Source organism: Paroedura picta, chromosome 2 (genome assembly GCF_049243985.1).
Source record: "Paroedura picta isolate Pp20150507F chromosome 2, Ppicta_v3.0, whole genome shotgun sequence".
Taxonomy (NCBI): domain Eukaryota; kingdom Metazoa; phylum Chordata; class Lepidosauria; order Squamata; family Gekkonidae; genus Paroedura; species Paroedura picta.
The window spans coordinates 37502486-37523638 of NC_135370.1; the positions used below are offsets into that span (position 1 = coordinate 37502486).

Consider the following 21153-nt stretch of genomic DNA (forward strand, 5'->3'; position numbering starts at 1 on the left):
CGAAGCCAGGAGGTCAAAGATTAAGCAGCAGGTCACGATAGCAGAGCCGGTCCAGAGGATAGTTGCATAAATTGCTTCCACGCTGGCTAGCTGTTTCTGTCTCCCTAAATGCAGCCCATCTAATGAGCTGCACCTGTAGGATGACTCAGCCTTCCTTTCCGGGCGTGAGTCCAACTGAACCCCATCGCTTCTGACAGCTCGCCTGCAATCTCTGGCTCCTTCTGCGTTCTGTCAGCCCCACCCTTTGGCTTCGTCTCAGACGCACAGCCACTTCCTCTGAATCTGAGTCTGAGTTAGACTCCTGTTGAGGTCTGTTATCTGCCAGCTGCCAGGAACATCTCTCCCCCGGGTCCATCTCATCACTCAGATCTGGCTGGGCTGTTGACCCTGGTTGCTCCGGCAACCCCGGGGAGCCGGGAGGCAGCAGTGGGGGTGTGACACACGACTTCGCACCTAACAACAACAACATCCAGAGAGCAGTAGCAGTCTTCAGCCCATGGGTTAGGATTCTGAGGTGGGTTGCGGTGTTCTCATAAATCCCCCCATATATTTTTCCTGAGTTTTTTTGCATGGACCTGCTGTAAGTTTGCCTTAACAGAGAGTGAGGGGCTCTCCCTCCCGCCTGTCTTAGCTTGAATGCTAAAGATATCAGCAGGACAGCGAGGTGGGGTCACTCCTGGATGCCTTCCTGTCTATGGAGGCCCAGGTCACAGGAATAGCACATTCGACATTTTTCCATCTACGCCAGGCAAAGCTACTAGCGCCCTACCTGTCCTCGGCCTGCTTGGCCACAGTCATCCATGCAACGGTCACCTCCAAATTAGACTGCTGTAACTTGCTTTTCGTGGGCCTACCCTTGGTGCTTACCTTTTAGGCCATCTGTGGTTCAATCTGTGGTTCAATCCCAGACTATCTATGAGTCAGGAAGCGGGAGGGAGAATTGCTGTTGATGGGGTTAAGTAGGGATTTTAATATTACTTTTATGAGTGGCATCTTGAAGACTAAAAAGCATATTGTGGTATACATTTTTATGGGCAAGAGCCCGTTTCGTTGACTGAATCTGTGCAGTGATTTTACGGTGTCGGAGATCTCTTTCTTATTTTGCAACATATAAAATGTCTTTGAAAAGGAGAGCATATTTTAACACATTTCTTTGTTCTGAAAACCAAATGTGTCAACGAGTACCTGATGCTGTTTTTGAAGGCACGAACTACTGTAACAGGCCCACCAATCCAAATGGAGACTGCAGCCACTTCTGCTTCCCAGTTCCTAATTTTCAGAGGGTTTGTGGCTGTCCTTATGGGATGAAGCTGAGTTCTAACCAGCTGACCTGCGTGGAAGATCCCTCCAACGAGCCCCCCACGTTGCAGTGTGGTTCGTATTCCTTTTCCTGTGGCAACGGGAGGTGTGTTCCCCGGTACGCTCAGTGTGATGGTGTGGACGATTGCCATGACAACACCGATGAACAGAACTGTGGGTCCCAAAGTAAGTAATGTTTGCACTCCATAATGGGAATGCTTAATCTGTTTTTTTCTTTTCCAAAGAAATACCTAATTGTGATAAGTTGTTTTTCCTTGAAGATTTTGAGTGCTTCAGGTTATTATCTGTAGTGGCCTTTATTAACTTTTGTACCATTGAGAACCCCCTGAAACATTCTCCAGGCTTCGAGAAACCCCAGCAGTGGCATGAATAGTTGGGAAGTATGGCTGGGTATATGCCCACCCAGGGCCCTTCCCTTTCTCACCCCTCCAGTCCCAGCATTGGCCACTGTAGGAGGGGAAAAATAGAAAAATAGAAAAATTCGACAGGTTGGCTATCAACAAAGTAACCTGTTTTTGTTTATAGTTGTTCCAATGTATTGAAAAAATGAATACATTTAATCATTAATATTCAATAGATAGTATCTTCATATCTGTGATATCATAGTTATAGGCATGAAAACTTAAATCAAACCAAAACGGGTTCCGGATAAACATAATTTTTTCTCAATAGCTTGTTTTCAATGTTTCCTTCTTCCTCAGTGGTTTTATCTAAAACAAAGTATCACAAAATATTAGTGAGTATTTGCATGTGATATATTTCCTTAAATAAAGCTAACAAACATCCACCTACATTTAAATGAGTCGTGTCTCAATATCATCAAGTGTTTCTGTGAGGAAATATACAAATCCAGAGTAAAACATTTTGTGTGAATACATAGCAAAATATGTTAACAAAGCCATCATTAGATTACCTTGGGCTTGTCACAGTGCTGTTCTGACTAAGCAGTCTTGTTTGAGCTCTTTCAACCCCACCTACCGCACAGGGTGTCTGTTGTGGGGAGAAGAAGGGATTATTTTATTCATTCATTCATTCATTTATTTTTGGACTTGTATACCTCCGCTCCCTGACAGGTCTCGCGGCAGTTCACAATATGAAATTCTAAAAACAATAAAATCCCAATTACCCAATTGACAGAAAACAATATCACAAAGATGGCAGTATAATCCTTCCCAACTTGTTCAGAGTGGGGTCCTGATCTTCCTCTAGCGAGAGTGGGAGCTGGTCTGGTGGAACTTGGGATCCAGTTGGAAAAACCCGGGACTCTGTCCTGGCCTCGACCATAGGCCTGGCGGAAGAGCTCCGTCTTGCAGGCCCTGCCATTAGATGGTTTCAAAATGGGTACGCTCCAATGTATATTAAACAACTGACAAAAATATTATCTTGAACTATCACTGACACCCACATTTCTTTGGCTCTACACAAATGAACTTTAATTCCTCTTGTAAAAAACTTAGAAATATTCCTGTTGACCATTTTGGATATTAAATGTTTGCTTTAGAGTTCCATTCGTGCACTGATACATATATGGAGCTCTCTTGAATGCAGGGGCTTCCATCACATAGGCACCTCAGCACTTTCCAAAGGCACATGCATGGAATGTGCTTCTCTAATCAAGTTGTAGAGTCTCTTGTGGCGCAGAGTGGTAAGGCAGCAGACATGCTGTCTGAAAGCTCTGCCCATGAGGCTGGGAGTTCAATCCCAGCAGCCGGCTCAAGGTTGACTCAGCCTTCCATCCTTCCGAGATCGGTAAAATGAGTACCCAGCTTGCTTGCTGGGGGGTAAATGGTAATGACTGGGGAAGGCACTGGCCTTCCGTATTGAGTCTGCCATGAAAACGCTAGAGGGCATCACTCCAAGGGTCAGACATGACCCGGTGCTTGCACAGGGGATGCCTTTACCTTTAATCAAGTTGTGGGATTTTGTCTTGTGGGTCTGTGTGGGGTGGGTTGTTGCATAAACCTCAGGCACTCTCCCCCTTCTAGAAAATGCTGAATTAGGCAGGGTTGTCAGCTCTGGGATGGCAAATATCCAGAGATTTGTTTTTCGGGGGGACTTCAGTGGGGTCCAGTGCCATAGATTCCACCCTCTGAAGCAGCCATTTTCTCCTGGCGAATTTATCTCTATTGCTTGTAGATCAATAGTAATCGCTGGAGATCTCCAGGTCCCACCTGGAGGTTGGCAGAACTTGAATTGGGGACCATAAATGTAGAGAAAGTAGGGCGAGCCTCAAATCCTATTTAAATCAGTTCTTCCTGATGAAGGAGTTACCTTAGATAACAATTCTTAGCACAAACTGTGAGGGAGATGGTTCTTTGGAGTAGTGAGTAGAAGAGCAACATCTCCTTGTTCTGTTTCTTGCACAGACAACACATGTTCTGCCTCAGCCTTCACCTGTAGGAATGGCCAGTGCATTCCCAGCCGGTGGCGATGCGATAAACATAGCGACTGTCTTGACGGTAGCGATGAACTGCAGTGCCCCACACAGGGCCCCGCTTCGTGCTCTACAGGCTTTTTCACTTGTGACAACGGCAAGTGCATTCTTCAGATCTGGGCGTGTGATACAGACAATGACTGTGGCGACGGATCAGACGAAAAGAACTGCAGTAAGTATTGAAGCTGTACTGTACGTTGGCATTATTGCGGACCTGCTTTTGATTCCCTGATTCTGAAGTTATTCATCACAGAGCTTTATTGATGATTTCTTTTCTTTTTTTTTACACTTGCTTCTTACCTTTTGGGCCCTCAGCCCTGTGGTCCTGTGCAGAGTTATTCCAGCCTGGGTCTCTTTAAATGAAAAGGAATAACTCTGCATAGGATTCCGCTGCAGGGGTTCTTAAGATAAACGCTTTGAATAATAAATTATAATGATAATCTTTATTCTTGTATGCTGCCCTTCCCTGTTCGGCAGAGGGCAGCTCACAGAAATACAAATAATAAAATATTAATTCAACAAGTTAGTTAGTGAAAACAATTTAAAAATGCAAAGAATGCCTCTTCCACTTACATATGTGCCATTATGGGGGGGGGGGTTAGTGGGTTTCATGAGGGAGGGGATGGATTCTCAAGAATATTTTCTCTAGCTCTTAAGCACCTAACAGGGTTTAGGTGGCCAGATTGTGGCTCTCCAAGTGTCCATGGACTACAATTACCATGAGCCCTGTCCAGTACCATGCTGGCTCATGGTAATTGTAGTCCATTGACACCTGGAGGGCCACAGTTTCGCCATCCCACTCTATAATATTTTGCATGGCATATTAATCTAATGTAAACCAAAACAGACATTAATTTAATGTGCATTTTGCTTTTATAGCTTTCACTGAATCTTGTGAAACCGGCCAGTTCCAATGTCCCGATCACCGGTGCATTGATCCATTTTATGTCTGCGATGGGGACAGAGACTGCGTAGATGGAGCAGATGAACAAGATTGCAGTTAAGTATCATTCCCTCACCCTCACCTCCGCTTACCCACTTCAGAGAAACCTGTTATTACTCCCAAATGGCCGAACCTTTATGGTCTTTTTGCTCAACCTCTGCTGTCTCAGCCACATGGGAATAAAACTAGGAATACAATTCTCAGGGAGTTATAAAGAGCAGTTTTACCACCTTATTCAGATGTGTAAACTGTGCCAGAATTACTAGAGAGTTCGTCTGTGTGGCTGCTGTACAATCACCAAGGGAAAAAAGCATGTGGCTGGATATTGCTTGACCTTGACTTTGTACAGACCCTCCTGTTATATTCTGCAGAGAGATCGGGTTTATGTTTTTTATTATTACCCAGAAAAAAAGAAAGGGCAGGAGGCAGGAAAAATAACACTCATTGCAAAGTTTTAAACACAAACACATATACACAAAAAGAAACGTATCAGCCTTATGATTCCACAAAAATATAAACAGATTCCATCTTCGCATAAACTTTTGAGCGGATGCAAGCCATGATGACTAAACGCAACCTTTGTATTCAAAGGCAGTCCGCCTCTGAATCCCAGAACCAGGAGGCAGCATTTGGAGAAGGTCTCGGCCTCAATGCCCTGTAATTGGGCCTCCAGAGGAACTGGTTGGCCATTGTGTGAGATGGGGGTTTGTACTAGATGGACCCCTGATATGATCCAGCAGGGCTCTTTCTATGTTCTTATGCTCACTATCTGAGGCAGGTAAAATATGTAAAATAACGACAGGGTTGAATGATGAATCATGGTTCATTAAGGTAAAGGTAAAGGTATCCCCTGTGCAAGCACCGAGTCATGCCTGACCCTTGGGGTGACGCCCTCCAGCGTTTTCATGGCAGACTCAATACGGGGTGGTTTGCCAGTGCCTTCCCCAGTCATTACCGTTTACCCCCCAGCAAGCTGGGTACTCATTTTACCGACCTCGGAAGGATGGAAGGCTGAGTCAACCTTGAGCTGGCTGCTGGGATTGAACTCCCAACCTCATGGGCAAAGCTTTCAGACGGCTGCCTTACCACTCTGCGCCACAAGAGGCTCATTAAAATGTACAAAAAGATTTGGTGCTAAAAGATTCTGTTAGAACAACTTCTAAGAACATGTAATGAGTTTGCCTGACTCAAGTGACTCCTCCTGGATAACTCTTACCATTATCAATATTATTATTATTATCAATAGCGGTACCGACAGTAAGCAGGTTTCTCTCAAGTCTGCTTAAAATAAGCATTATATGTGCATGTGTCTGTAGTTATTCATAAAGATCCTTTGGTCGTTCTAAAGATAACATCTTATTCCAGTTTCCAGTGTATCTAAGGTTTGATCTCTCCATTTTTCATCAGTAATTGCTAGAATCCTGAACTGGAATTGTCAAGTACTTATCAGCACTTGAAGCTCTGCTTTAGTCCTGACTTCCTTATAGTTCCTTCCTTCGGCGCTTAGTTATTGCATATTTGATGTATAGAAACTGGGAAAAGCCATTCATTTGCTGAGTTATTTGGATTATTACATGAGTTATATAGCAGCTGAGTGTAGTGGTTAAAAGCAGCGGCCTCTCATTTGGAGGACTGGGTTTGATTCCCCACTCCTCCTCCACATGCAGTCAATTGGGTGACCTCAGAGCTCTCTCAACCTCACCTACATCACAGGGTGTCCATTGTAGCGAGAGGAAGAGCTGCTTTGAGACTCTTTCAGATAGTAAAAAATGGGGTCCCCGTGTTCTTGTTGCAAAAAACTGAAGTCAATGGGGAGAGTCCAATTTTTAAAATAATTTTTAAAATTTATACATAACTTTCTACTTTATGCCATTAAAGGTAATCTGTACCTACCATAACTTTCTATATAATTTTTGTAGCTCCTCTAGGGCAGTGGCCGAACCTTTTTAAGGCTGGGGACCGCTAGCCGGGGTGGAAGAGAGAGGGCGGCCCGGTAGTGCTGCGCACGCGTGGCAGCTCTGTGCAAACGCGCCTGCGCAGAGCTGTCTGTACATACCATGTTCTCACTTTGTAGAATTCCTACTAAGAAGCTGATTAGAATCTTGTCTCTATATGAGATGCCTTTTTTTTAAACTTGCAGTATACAACTGTACTTCCTCTGAGTTTAAATGTGCAAGCGGAGACCAGTGCATTAATAATTACTACCAGTGTGATGGTGTCTTTGACTGCAATGATCACTCAGATGAGGTTGATTGTCGTAAGTACACTGTACATTTACATCTCATTCTCTCTCTCTCTCTCTCTCTCTCTCTCTCTCTCTCTCTGTCTCTCTCTCTCTCTTTGAAACTACGAATCGTGACATTTACTTCCGGGGAGGGCCATTGGGAACGCAACACGATTCGTTCATGAACCAAACTCTTGAAAGGTCAAGAAAGCCAGTTTCATGGCACCACTTGAGGTTGATGAGGGCCCAAAAAAATTTCTGATGGCATAGAAATGTCAGGAAGGGGGGCAACACGACGAAGGCAGTGTAGATTTGGGTCTGGTGAGGACGGGTGAGGGGCATGGGGAATCAGCTTTCCTCTAGCAGTTCATCACAGCACCTCCCTCTCCCCTCTTAACTTCTAAAACTTTGCAGCCGGTCACCTTCAAAATTAATTTGATCAACTGCTGATGTCCATGCTAATTCTGTCCTGTATGTTTGATGACCCCTTTTCAGCCACGAGGCCTGCAGGGATGTGTCACCAGAATGAATTTCAGTGTCAGTCGGATGGTAACTGTATCCCTGTTACCTGGGAATGCGACGGACACCCCGACTGCGCGGATAGCTCAGACGAACATCATCGATGCCCGCCCAGGACTTGCCCTCCCAATCTTTTCCACTGTGATAACGGAAACTGCGTCTACCGGGCCTGGGTCTGCGATGGAGACAATGACTGCAGGGATATGAGTGACGAGAGAGACTGCCCCGCTCCGCCTTTCCGATGTCCCAGCTGGCAGTGGCAGTGCCCGGGCCACAGCATTTGTGTCAATCTGAGCAAAGTGTGTGACAATGTTGCAGATTGTCCTAATGGAGCCGACGAATCACCTCTTTGCAGTAAGTTGCTTCCTCCATGGCGTGAAGGCCTACAAAAACCAGCCTGGTGTAATGTTTTGGGTGTTCGACTAGGATCCGGGAGACCCAGGTTTAAATTTACATCCTAGGGTGGTCATTTTGAACAGAAGATGGAGGAGGGGAGGATGGCATTGTACACCATGTTGGGCCAACGTTGGGAAGAAAAGGAGGTTATCAAATAAATCCTTGTGCATTGTTACTACCCGAGACAGAAGATTTTTGGTTAAATTGGCAGCCAGCGTGGTGTTGTAGTTAAACAGCGTTGAACTCTAATCTGGAGAACCAGGTTTGATTCCCCACTCCTCCACATGCAGTCAGCTGGGTGACTTTAGGCTTGTCACGGTTCTCTTAGGGCTGTTCTCACAGAACAGTTCTGTTAGAGATCTCTCAGCCCCAACTATCTCGCAGAGTGTCTTTTGTGGGGAGAGGAAGGAAAAGGTGTTTGGGATTCCTTTGGGTAGTGAGAAGGGGAAAATTCTTAGACACTGCAGTTTGTGCTGATCAGAATGTTTCAGTTTACCTCACAAGGGCCCATTATGCATGGAGTGGAAGGTCTACATTCGGGGTGGAATGGCGGCAGCTCAAATCAATTATGCACGCTGCAGGCGGCAACCAGGCGCAGAGTCAACGTATGCCGCCAAAACTGCGTTAGTGAGATGTGGAAGAAAGTAGAGCTTCCCAGGACCAGGGTGCAACCAGAAGCGGCTCTGGAGTAGCCGCGTGCATAATTGGATACTCTGGGTTTTGCCACCGTTGCACTCCGTCCCGTCCGTAAGCGGTTTGCTTCGCTTCTTCCTCCTCCGCGTTCTCCATGCCACCGTTTCAGCGTCCGTGTATAATAGCCAAGGTTGTTATGAAGTTAAAATGGCAAGACCTGTGTATGCCCCTTCATGTTCCCTGAAGGAAACTCAGTGAAGTGTCAGACAAAATGGAACCTTTCAGTTCCATCCTGTATATTTTTAACTGTAATCTTTGTAGTCAAACAGCAATAATGGGTCTACTGATACCATATGGGGACTTTTGCAGATTGTGAAAAGCCATTTTAAGGAATTCATTTGTACATGTATGATTTGAAAGCCATGCTCCAGATAACTTAATTGTGTTAAATTTTGAATCCACACACTTATGCCTTTAAATGTCATTTTAAATTTAGGATTTGGGACTGGAACTTCATCAATAGCTGCTTTCAAATCAAAATTAAATTTCATTCAGTCTTTAATATTTTCTTCAATTATTTCTAACTTTTATCTGATTTTAATCTTAAAATGTATGGGAGTCCTGAAATTGTGCTAATTACTCTCAGTGTTGATTTACACTTAATTCTAACTTCTTTCTTTCTTTCCTCCTTTTTTCTAATCAATGCACATTCTCAGATGAGCCTCAGCCAGGTATGATCATAAACCGTATCGGGCGCATGTTGTGATGGCAAAATTTCAAATCACACTTGTTAAAAAACTAGGGCTTGTTTGCAGAAAAAGGGATCCCTGACCTGGTGTCAGAGATCGGTATACCCAAGGTTTGTTTTTCTGAACTAACAACTTTGCTTGAGGCTAAGGCAAAGGGAAGGGAATCGAGTGTTTTGGCTCTTAGTCACTTACGTAGGATATGTAATGATTTGTGTCTGTTTGAAAGGATTGGGAAGCCTTGCCCCCCTCCCCTGACCACTTCTGAGAGTCCAGGAACCTTGAAGGATTTCTGATGTTGGGGGGGGGGAGCTGTAGAAAGATTGAGGAAAGGGGGAATTCCATGTGAATTCTTCTCCATTCTGCATCCACTACCCCCACCCCACCATCTGTTGTTATAGATCAGCTTTTCTCAGCTTTTCTACCATTGAGAAACCCCTGAAACATTCTTCAGGTTCGAGAAACCCCAGAAGTGGTGCGGTCATGCAGAATATGGTTGGGAAGCAAAGCTGTGTGCATGCCCACCCACGACCCCTCCTCTTCCCGCCCCCTTCAGGCCCATCATTGGCCATTTTGGGGCAGGTTAGCATGACCATATGTGGTCATATTACCTGATGAATACTTAACAAATTAAAAATATATATGTAAGAGTCAGCGTGGAATAGCAGTTAGGAGCAGCGGCTTCTAAACTGGTGAGCCGGGTTTGATTTCCTGCTCTCCCACATGCAACCAGCTGGGTGACCTTGGGCTTGTCACAGCCCTGATAGTGCTGTTCTGACTGAGCAGGAATATCAGGGCTCTCTCAGCCTCACCTCCCTCACAGGGTGTCTGTTGTGGGGAGAGGAAAGGGAAGGCGATTGTAAGCCACTTTGAGACTCCTGGTAGAGGAAAACAGCATTTAAAAACCGTCTTTTATTCTTTTAAAAATAATTAACACCAACCCATTCAGGAAACTTCCAAGGCCTTTAAGAAACCCCAGGGTTTCATTATTATTAACTAGCAATATACAGATCCTCCAAATAACATATGAGCCTTTTGGCTGATTTATACTTAGAGAAGGAATAGCCACTGGAGAAAAGTTCTTTACCTTGAAAACGGGGAAGCTTCATCCGGACCCCTTTCTGGTTCCCTACAGACCTATCTTTGTAATTACAGCTATTTGTACATATAAAAAGTTTGGAAGAAGAGTCGTTACATTTTGCTTTTTGAACAAATTTATTGAATGATACAAGAAATGTCACGAGAAATTATTGGTAAAATTTTTTTCCCCCCCCTATACACCACTTTCTTTTTTTTTTCTTTTTCTTCCTGGTCACACATAAGACAGCATCCAGGCAGTGAAAACTCACAAAATGTACAATGTTGCCTTCTGGCCATAAGCTATCAGCCGCTCAAATTTACCTAATCATGTTAGTTCGACAAGTTAATGGGGAATTTTAATGGTTTTTAATGTACTCTATTTCTATTGAAATATTGTGAACCGCCGGGAGCTGGTTTCCGAGAGCTAGCCTGACCCCATCAGATCACAGAAGCTAAGCAAAGATAGACCTTGCTTATTCCTTGGGTGGGAGAACACAAGGCAAGTTGAGGGTTGCTCTGCAGAGGCAGGCAGTGGCAAACCGCCTCTGACGGTCTCTTGCGGGGAAAACCCTCCAGGCTCACCGTAAGTCGGCTTTAACTTGACAGCACTTTCCAGCCCCTTATTTTCCAGCTGGCCTAAACTTAAACAAGAGCAGGACTAGGATTGGGTGCTTTGGCGCCCGAAGTGGCGGGTCACTCCTGACGCGGCCAGTGCTGCACTGCACCACGCGGGGGGGTGGGGAGCTCCACATGTGTGCGCGCCTCCCCTCCCCCCACGGCACTGGCTGCGTCGGGCACCAAAGTGCCCAACCCTAAGCAGGACCCGTTACTTAACATTTGCTATTGTAGGTTTTTAAAAATATTTTTAGAGACATAAAAGTTATGATATCCAACCGCTAATGCCCCTCTGCCATTTGTCCACAGACCAAGAGAGTTGCTCAGATAATAATGCCGGCTGCACACATGAATGCATTCAGGGGCCTTTCGGGGCCCAGTGCTCCTGTCCGTTTGGATACCAGCTTGCCAATGACTCCAAGACGTGCGAGGATATCAATGAGTGCGATCCGCCAGGATTCTGCAGCCAGTACTGCCACAACGAAAGAGGGTCTTTTAGGTGTTATTGTGATGACGGCTACATGCTAGAATCCAACCAGAGGACTTGCAAAGTTGCAGGTAAGGAATACTGGTGTGAAGGCACACAACCCAGAGAGAGGAAAACATGGGTTTTGCATGCAAAAGGTCCCTGTTCTTTAAAAAATTCTCAAATAAGAAGCACATTCAGAGTAGAAAGTGGAAAGCTCAGTTCACCAGTGGAAGAATTATTTGCCGGCGTATAAGACGACTGGGCGTATAAGACGACCCCCCAACATTTCCACTCAAAATATAGAGTTTGTTACATTACATTACAGAACCTGTCATGGTCATCATTGTACGGCCGCAGCGCAACTGCAGCACCTCCGGCCCGCCCCTGCATCTCCCTGTGACCGGCACTAGTGCGCAAGTGCGCATGTGCGAGCTCTGCGTACACAAGGGGCGGGCTGGAGCGCTGCTGCTTCCCACCGCGCAGAATGGGCCGGTCACGCCGAAAAGGCTGGCGCCCCTGTCTCACTGCTGATGCTCGCCACAGCCGCGCTGGATACCGCGCGATACTGGATGATATGTAGAATGAGGTGGGCGGGCATCGGGAGGCCACTCTGGGCACCGGGCGGGCATCAGGAGGCCACTATGGGCAGCTCTGTCTATCCCAACTGAAGTGCAACCGGCGTATAGGACGACCCCCCCACTTGGAGGCATGTTTTTCAGGGGGGAAAAGTAGTCTTATACGCCAGCAAATACAGTATGTATTCAGAAAGATGTAAATATATAACTGTGGCCTTTATTAGTTGCATTGATGCCCTTTGCTTGGAATTTGCTAGCAATACAGGAATTATGGAGCAGGTTAGTAATCATCTTTGCAGATTTTATCCAAATATTAAAATATTTTAAAGTGAAGAGGAATCTAAAATAATAATTAGGATGATGGAACTCCTAGGATTGATTGCACGTTTTTCCGCTCACTTGGGTATTGCTATTAATACCGATTTGTAAAAAACGCTGTACAATGTATTTGTACAGAGATGAAATCCCTTAGATGACCAGCGTCCCCTTTCCCTCTGTGTGGATCGTGGCACTACAGGTATGCCACAGGGCTTCAAATTCCTTTTTATCTAGATCACAGAAAACACATGCTGCCCAAGGAGAGTGATCGACTGGCATAGCATCTCTGTCCTTTTTCCCTCACAGAGATAATCTCAAGGATGTTACAGGAATGGACTATGTGAATCTCGCGAGTACCAGCATGGTATAGTGGTTAAGAGCAGCAGCCTCTAATTTTGAGAATCGGGTTTGATTCCCCACTCCTCCACAGACAGCGGCTGGGTGACCTTGGACCAGTCACCATTCTCTTAGAGCTCCCCCAGCCCCAGAGTGGGGAGAAAAGGGGAAAGATGGTTGTAAGCTGCTTTAGGACCCTATCAGGTAGAGAAGAACGGGGAGTAAAAAAAACAGCTCTTCTTTTTAAAAATGGAGGCTCGTGATAATCCGTGTTAGGGATGTTACGGGTTCTGAATGCAGTTGCCTGTTACCATTTTTTATTTCCTCTCGCCTCTTCCGCAGAATCCACTAACCTTCTCTTGCTAGTGGCAAGCCGTAACCAAATTGTTGCAAACAACATCACTTCTCGTGCGCAGCACATTTACTCTTTGGTTCGAGACGGGAGGAACATCGTAGCTATTGATTTCGATTCGGTAACCGATCAAATCTTTTGGTCCGATACTACGCAGGACAAAATTTGGACTGCACACCAGAACGGGACAGGCAGAAAAGTAGTAAGTGTCTTATGGAAGGCAGAAATGTTCTCATTGTAGAACTGAATAGCACATACACTTTGATCCAGGGGTAGTCAAACTGCGACCAGATGTCCATGGGAATTGTAGTCCATGGACATCTGGAGGGCCGCAGTTTGACTACCCCTGCTTTAATCCTTTAGAGCAGTGGTTCTCAACCTGGGGGTCAAATGTCCCTTTCACAGGGGTCTCGGCAGAGCAAGCAGCTTGGTCAGGGGGGCGCCATCTATACAAGAGCCTTGCGAGGTAGATTGAGATACAGCGTTCGTCTGTCTGGAGCAGCGGAAAAGAGCAAAATGGCATGTTGGGACAAGAGGCAGGACTGAACCGAGAAACTCCGGAAGAAAATCAATTTATATACCATCGTGAACAATGGATCTTCATGCCATTTGTATAATTTCTGTGAAAGAACACTTGCATAATTTTATGGTTGGAGGTCACCACGACATGAGGAACTGTATTAAAGGGTCGCGGCATTAGAAAGGTTGAGAACCATTGGTTTAGAGTAATAAGGCCTGGCTATGGGCATGGGAGGTCCGGACAAACTTAGCCCCATCACTTTGCCAATACACATACTAGTAAGTGCGTATTGTGGAGGTGAGGCTGAGGAAGGGGTGTCCATTATGCCCTGCAGGAATTCATCTCTGTCTCCCTTTTCCATATTGCTAGAGTAGAATGGACTGGTCTTTACATTACTACTGCCTTGCTTCATTGTCTTTTTACATACTAATTTTAAGGGCTCAGTGGTAGAATGTCTGCTGGACATGCAGAAGATCCCAGGTTCAATCTCAGACATCTCCAGTTAAGCGTTGCAGATTGTGGGTGATGTGAAAGATCTCTCCCTATGATCCTGGAGAGCAGCTGCCGGTCTGAGTAGGCAGTGATGACCTGAATGGTCTATATGTGTGTTTGTGAACCATTGTATAAAGGGCATTAGATCTAGTCCAGCAATCATACTAATAGTGTCTTACTTTAGAGACTTGGACTGTAAAGCATGTGACTTTATAGACTGGGCCTGAACCAATGGGTTGGAATTAACACAAAAGAATTTTCTGCTATGGATCCCAAAGAAGTTCCTGACAGAGCAGTTCCTCAGCGGGACAGGCTTCCTCGGGAGGGGTGGGTTCTTTGGCAGTTCTCAGGCAGAGGCTAGGTAGCCATCTGGCAGAAATGCTGATTCTGTAAACTTAAGCAGATTGTGAGTGGGTTGTGCCAGTGCTTGGCTCTTGTGGCCCTTTCTTGTGTGCTGAGGTAAATTCCTATCACCACTTTGGGGTTGGGAGGTGAATTTCCTCCAGGCCAGGATGGCCAGGCAGGGATTCTGGTTCTCTTGGGGGGGATGAGACATCACTTTGGCATGGAATTGGGTCACTGTGGGTAGACAGGTAGTTGTGAGTTTCATGAATTGTGGACTAGGCTAGATGACCCCGGAGATCCCTTCTAAGTCCATGATTCAATGATTCTATGATTTCTGCCTTGGATTAAGAGTGCCAGCTCAAAATTCACAGTGCTTTATATTCCCTACTTAGTAAATGATAGTACATTCTCTTGTCTGAATGCTTATGGTCATTTGTAAATGAAAAATATTACAAGAGTACCAGCTTGCTCCTTCATTGTTTTTGGCAGGTGTTTGACAGTGGCGTCACTGTAACAGAAAGCATAGCAGTGGATTGGGTAGGCCGTAATCTCTACTGGACAGACTTTGTGCTGGAAACAATTGAAGTCTCCAGACTCGATGGAAGCCACCGGACTGTTCTGCTCAGTGAAAATATAACAAACCCAAGGGGGCTCGTGCTAGATCCCAGGACGGAGTAAGCTCCCTCCCTCCCTCCCTCCCTCCCTCCCTCCCTCCCTCCTTCCTTCCTTCCTTCCTTCCTTCCTTCCTTCCTTCCTTCCTTCCTTCCTTCCTTCCTTCCTTCCTTCCTTCCTTCCTTCCTTCCTTCCTTCCTTCCTTCCTCTCTCTCTTTCTCTTTCTCTTTCTCTTTCTCTTTCTCTTTCTCTCTTTCCTCTTTCTCTTTCTCTTTCTCTTTCTCTCCCTACCCAATCCAGTTTTGGAAACCCATAGTCTTATAATTATCAAAATGTTTTTTACTGGTTGATAGGATACTTGTTTGCTTAGAATGGCCCCTGTAGGAAGCAGTTAGTACATGGTACTGCACTAGCCACACTCCAGATGTCACAGCAGATAGTGATTTGCTTCTTTACAAACAAACCAAAAGGAAGTATTTGTCTTGCATGGTCCTTCCATTTCTCCCCCTCTCCTACCACAGGATGCAGAAAACAAAGTGAGTACCACATTACATCCAAACTTGTTGGCAAACTGTGGTTTGGCACTTTACGTGCGAACTGAGACTTTAGACTGGGATTAAATCCCGCCAATCATATGCTGTGACTTTTAAACTGCTTAATGACCATCCTGCTTTTGCAGTCCTAGGCAGGCAGCAATCTGAAGGGGTTTAATGAGCCTTGATTCGTGGCCAATTTGTTGCATTCAGTTTGGTAAGAGCCAGTGGCGTAGCGATTAAGAACAGTGGACTGTCATCTGGACATCCAGTTTTGCCTCCTCGAGCTTCCACATGAAACCAGTTGGGTGACCTTGGGTCAGTCACAGTTCTGTCAGAACTCTCTCAACCCCACCTGCCTCACAAGGTGCCAGTTGTTGAGAGACGAAGGGAAGGCCATTTTAAGACTCAAGATAGAGAAAATTGGAGTGCCAAAACCTACTCTTCTTCCCAAGTAGTGTGCAGACCTCCTTTTAAGATCACCTTTACAGTCATTTAAAGCTTCCCACAACAGCTCCCATTCCTTTGCAGTTTGTTAAAAATATTCAATTTTTGACAATGTAGGATATTCTTACTTTTGCGTGTGTATGAATGTGTCCCCCCCCCCCATAAAACCTTACACAGTTTCTTTCCACAGTGCTCACTTGATGTTCTGGACAGACTGGGGTCGGAATCCTCGGATTGAAAGAGCAAGCATGGACGGCACCTTGAGAACTGCCATAGTCACTAGCAAGATCTATTGGCCCAATGGGCTTGCCATCGACTACCCAAACAGATTGCTGTATTTTGCTGATGCCTATCTCGATTACATTGACTTTTGCGATTACAATGGAAACAACAGGCGGCAGGTGGTGGCAAGTGACTTGGTATGGAGAAAAGGCAAACGGATTATCCAGAGTGTGATACTGATCCTTGTGGTATAGTTTGTGTATGTGCATCATAGTGCTGAGGCAGTAACAGGTGTCCAGCGCAGTGGTCCCCAACCTTTTTATCACCGGGGACCACTCAACGCCTTTTACTGGGGCCCGGTGGGGGGGGGTAGTTTACTCCTCTACTCTCAACCACTGCCCTAACACTCTCTGATCGCTATGGTAATGTTTAAACATCCCTTCAAAATAAGATACAGACACGCCACAACAATGAACATAAGGACAATGACAAATCAATGGGAACCCTGAGCTTGTTTCTCTGCAACGAGATAGTCCCATCTGGGAGTGATGGGAGACAAGGACACCCAAAGTGTGTTGTAAAGGGCCGGGGGGGATGAAGTAAAGGGCCGGGGGGGGGGGGGGGGAGAAGGCGTCCTTCGGGTCCCACCTCCAATTAGTCGAAAGGACCACATGTGGTCCGTGGCCCACAGGTTGGGGATCGCTAGTCCAGCGTAAGACCATTCCCCAGATTTGCTGCAAAAAACCATTTCTATTTCCAAATTGACTCTCAGTGGCATTATGGAGGCTGTTTAGGAATGCTGTCCATATTGCCGTGTTCTTCGTTCATTGTACACCAGAGCAAGGAGGAACTTTGTATTTATCAAATATTCCTATTATTTAAGGAAAGAATTCAGTCATGTTCTGTCAAAACAGAAAAGAACATGGCCTATTAAGCAGGTATACGTTATGCTTCCCCCCCACCACCAAATTATACTCTATTGTACTGTTATTTCAAGAGCCTCTTGTGGCGCAGAGTGGTAAGCGGCAGAAATGCTGTCTGAAGCTGTCCATGAGGTTGGGAGTTCAATCCCAGCAGCCGGCTCAAGGTTGACTCAGCCTTCCATCCTTCCGAGGTTGGTAAAATGAGTACCCAGCTTGCTGGGGGGTAACGGGAATGACTGGGGAAGGCACTGGCAAACCACCCCGCATTGAGTCTGCCATGAAAACGCTAGAGGGCGTCACCCCAAGGGTCAGACATGACTCGGTGCTTGCACAGGGGATACCTTTACCTTTACTGTTATTTTGAGCTCACTTGTGGATGTTGGGATCTACCTTAGGCTGCAGGGAATAAAAAACTTCTGCGAAAGAGCCTTCCTCCAGCCCAAGAAAATTCTTCCAGTTTCAGTGGCTTTTCTGTTGGCAGAAGTGTCACTTTAATGGGAGGAAAGGTCTTCAGGCTGGAAGATGGCTTCACATTTTGCTTAGTGAAGTGGTAGGATAATGAAAATAACAGTATCTCTGGAAACAAGCCCTTTGCTATTCTTTTAGGTATTGCAGCATCCTCACGCGCTCACAATCTTTGAAGACTTTGTGTACTGGAGTGAGAAATACACCAACCGTGTTATTCGAGCCAACAAATGGCACGGAGGAAATCAAACTGTTGTTATGTATAATATTCACCAGCCGATGGGCATTGTGGCAGTCCACCCTGTGAACCAGCCATCTGGTAAGTCTGGCAGAATATATTTTGCAACCCAAAAGCGAAACACGGGAATATTAGCAAACAGTGAAGGTGCTTCTTAGGTAGTTATCTTCAGTGAGGATCACACTGTCCTAGTTCAGAGAGACGTCTGTTTAAGGGTTCCATGAAAGTGCTGAGTCATTATATTAAAAATGCAAGTACAGGGGACAAGAAAATAGTCTATGAGACAGCCTTATCTCAGTAGCAAATGAGAAAATCAGAAACGTCTCCTGTAGACCTAGGCATGAACAGCACTGAACCATGAACTCCTACGAACCAGGATTTGGATTCATAAACCAACCCGGTTCGTATCAATTCATGACCCACTTTAAGTTTAAACATCTGCTTTCTGCTCCCCGTGGCTTTTCATGGAGAGCAGAAGGCAGGGGTTTTTAAATAGCTGAATGGCAGGACCTCTGCTCAGCTGTTTGGCTTATGGCTCCAAGCCATTTAACTGCCCTGTTTTCTGTTCCCAGTAGAAAGAAATGGGGAGCAGAAAGTTGCGCCTTCCAAACAGCTGAATGGTGGGGAGCTTCTCCTTTCTGTTCCATTAATTTCAGCTTTCTGCTCCGAAATTTGTGGAATCTCATGGTGGTTTTTCACCACAAACCGACAAACATTCAGTGTGAACTTTGCTTCGTCAGCCAGTTCATGCCCATCTCTTGTCAGGGGCACCACTGATGTCAAACCAAAAATACCTTGATGGAAAAGCGACATTTCCCTGTTCTTACGACATCAACAACCCTAACCCCATTTGTTTACTGCCCAGTGGTACCCCCTTTAATCACCTGAATTTTATAACAAGCCTTTTGGGGGGCCATATATGTGACCATGTGTGGCCATTTTTCAACTCTCCCAAGATTTTCAACATTATTAATCTTGCTGATTCTGATCTACGTCTCCTTTTGCACTTTGCTTTGTTTTCTCTGTGGTTTCCCAATGACATAAATACAATGTTCCCACTATATTCAAGAAACAGTGTAGACAGCCTTGGAATTCTGGTCTTACTGGGTCTGTAGAAAGCCAGGTCAGGTCTCTTGTACCTTTTCCCTTCACCTCAGGAGGTGGTGTTAGTGGATTGTGCATGTTCAGTTTGTATCAGGGTGCCTTGCTGCAATTTTGATTTATCAGTGCTTCTGTTTTTACCTCAGGTACCAATTCTTGTGCCTTATCCTCCTGTAGCCACCTGTGCCTGCTTTCTTCAGTGGGACCACGGTTTTATTCCTGTGCCTGCCCATCGGGATGGACTCTCTCACCTGATAATGCGAACTGCATGAGAGGTGGGAAAGGAAAAAAATGCCAAAAGACCCTCTTGCCAGGGGCGGGTCTAGTCCCAAATTCAATATTTCTGCTAAGTTGCGGAGGGGTGGGTGGGAAATCTGAATTTTGTTGATCTCTTTATAATGTTTGGATCCAAATGTGAAGGGGGTTTTCACATATTGCTCCATGTCATTGAAGACTCTAGCCTTCTCCTCATTCTTCTCCTGAGGATTTCTCTCCATCTCTCAGAATCAGAGATCTCTGTGGGCTCTATGGCCTCTCCCCTGATGGATGCGCCTCCTCACGGTGTAGCCCAACTGTTAGATCCAACCTTGTATGTCATTTGCTGTGACTAGCTTCACCAGTTCTGCAACAATGAAATTAATATAGCTACAGCATCAAGGAGAATCAGTAGCCACTGCTTTAGAATTTTTGGTATATGTAAGGCTGCGTTCCATAGAATTGCGTCTCCTGTTACACATTAGCAACACATTATATAAAGTTAAAAGGCTCAATGTAGAAAAGGAAGGAAATCTAAGTCTGTTTGAAATGGACCTGGAGTGGTTCTGGTTCATCTGTTTTGAATGCTCTCGTCAGCTCTGGCTTGTGAGTCCTGATCCTCATCAGAATTGCGATCCTTCACCCAGTTTGACAGCTTAAGGGAGCGAGCTTCCTTGGAGTAAAGTTCCATTTGATTCCATGGGGCTTATTCTCAGGAAGGGGCTTCAAGATTACTCCCTTAATCTAATTGACTTCAATTCAATTTAGGCAAAAAAATTAAGTCTTTTGTATTGCAGTTTAGGGGCACACACAAGTATTACATGCTGGTGCTGACGTTTTACATTGTAAAGCTCTGTAATTGTTATAGAATCCCCTTGAGTAATTCAGACTCTGATGTTTGCTGAGGAGTTTTTGTTTCACTTGTCAGTAGAAACTTTCAGCAACTGTGTTATCCGCATTTTGCTTGCATGATTTCCTTTCTACCACAGGAATATTGATGAATTCTTTGCAGCTAATTGCTGGAGCTAATATTACAAACTGCTCTGCTGACAGAAAAAGTCTTTAATCCCAAAATTGCAGCCTGTTCTCATTTTGTCTTGGCTGTTGATTTTTTGATATGTGACACAACCTTGTCGTATTTTTATGCTTCCTTGCTTTCCTGATGAACTTTATGGAAGCTTTTTAAAGTATCAGTTCTATTGGGCCATATCTGCACTGGGGTCCCTTAAAAGCACATATCCTGCAAAAAATGTAGCGCTGATGTAGGTGGTATAACTCAAATCTTAAAGGTGTTGTTGTAAGAGGGGCGTGTGTAGTCTTGGCACTTTAAGCATAGTCCCGGAAGTAGTTCCTGCTTGCTTTGGTGCTTGCAAGACAAAAATCAAAGACCTACTAGAAACTTCTAGTAGGAACACAGAAACATAGAACAGGAAGTGATCCCAACCCCCTTCACAGTGTTGGAAATTCACAGCTGCCTCCCCCACTCCCCCAGTGACCTCTGCTGTATGCCCAGAGGAAGGCAAAAACCTCCAGGATCCCTAGCCAATCTGTCCAGGAACAAAATCCCTTTCTGACTACAAAGTGGCAATCGTCATAACCCAGGGCACACAAGAAAGGGCCACAGGAGCTGCACACTGGCTCATCCCTTCCTGCCCTCCCTCTCATGATCTGCCTAAATTCATAGTGAGTCATAGAATCAGCGTTGCCATCTAGCCCCTGCTTCAAAACCACCAGACAAGGAGACCAATAGTAGGATAGACATTGAAGAAAGCACTTAGCGTACTTAAGATTCCTTGGGGTCAACCTACATGTGGTGCTAGGAGTCTATGGTCAGATGCCCTGGGCATGTATGTTAGCTGCAAAATACATGATGGGGACTTGTTAGATTTGCAACACTTGAGAAGGTGGTGTGTTTCGGTGTGTATGTGTGGAGGTAACTTTTCTCCTGTGTCATTTCCCTCACCAGAAATCCATGTGTTACCCCCTCAGCCCATTTTGCTGCTTTAAGCCCCCAAAAGGAAAGACAACAGACACCATGCA

The 21153-nt window shown here is 45.3% G+C and overlaps 1 protein-coding gene across 1 annotated transcript in view; it reads left to right on the forward strand.

Annotated features, from left to right (window-relative positions):
• Window positions 1–21153, forward strand: part of LRP2 (LDL receptor related protein 2) — a 216187-nt gene that overhangs the window by 99884 nt on the left and 95150 nt on the right. Inside the window, exons 21-31 of the mRNA XM_077319790.1 lie at window positions 1204–1485; window positions 3687–3926; window positions 4634–4753; window positions 6838–6954; window positions 7417–7794; window positions 11220–11468; window positions 12951–13162; window positions 14807–14991; window positions 16100–16328; window positions 17661–17838; window positions 19005–19133. Coding sequence (XP_077175905.1) covers window positions 1204–1485; window positions 3687–3926; window positions 4634–4753; window positions 6838–6954; window positions 7417–7794; window positions 11220–11468; window positions 12951–13162; window positions 14807–14991; window positions 16100–16328; window positions 17661–17838; window positions 19005–19133 — 2319 coding nt within the window. The remainder of the gene's footprint in view (window positions 1–1203; window positions 1486–3686; window positions 3927–4633; window positions 4754–6837; window positions 6955–7416; window positions 7795–11219; window positions 11469–12950; window positions 13163–14806; window positions 14992–16099; window positions 16329–17660; window positions 17839–19004; window positions 19134–21153) is intronic.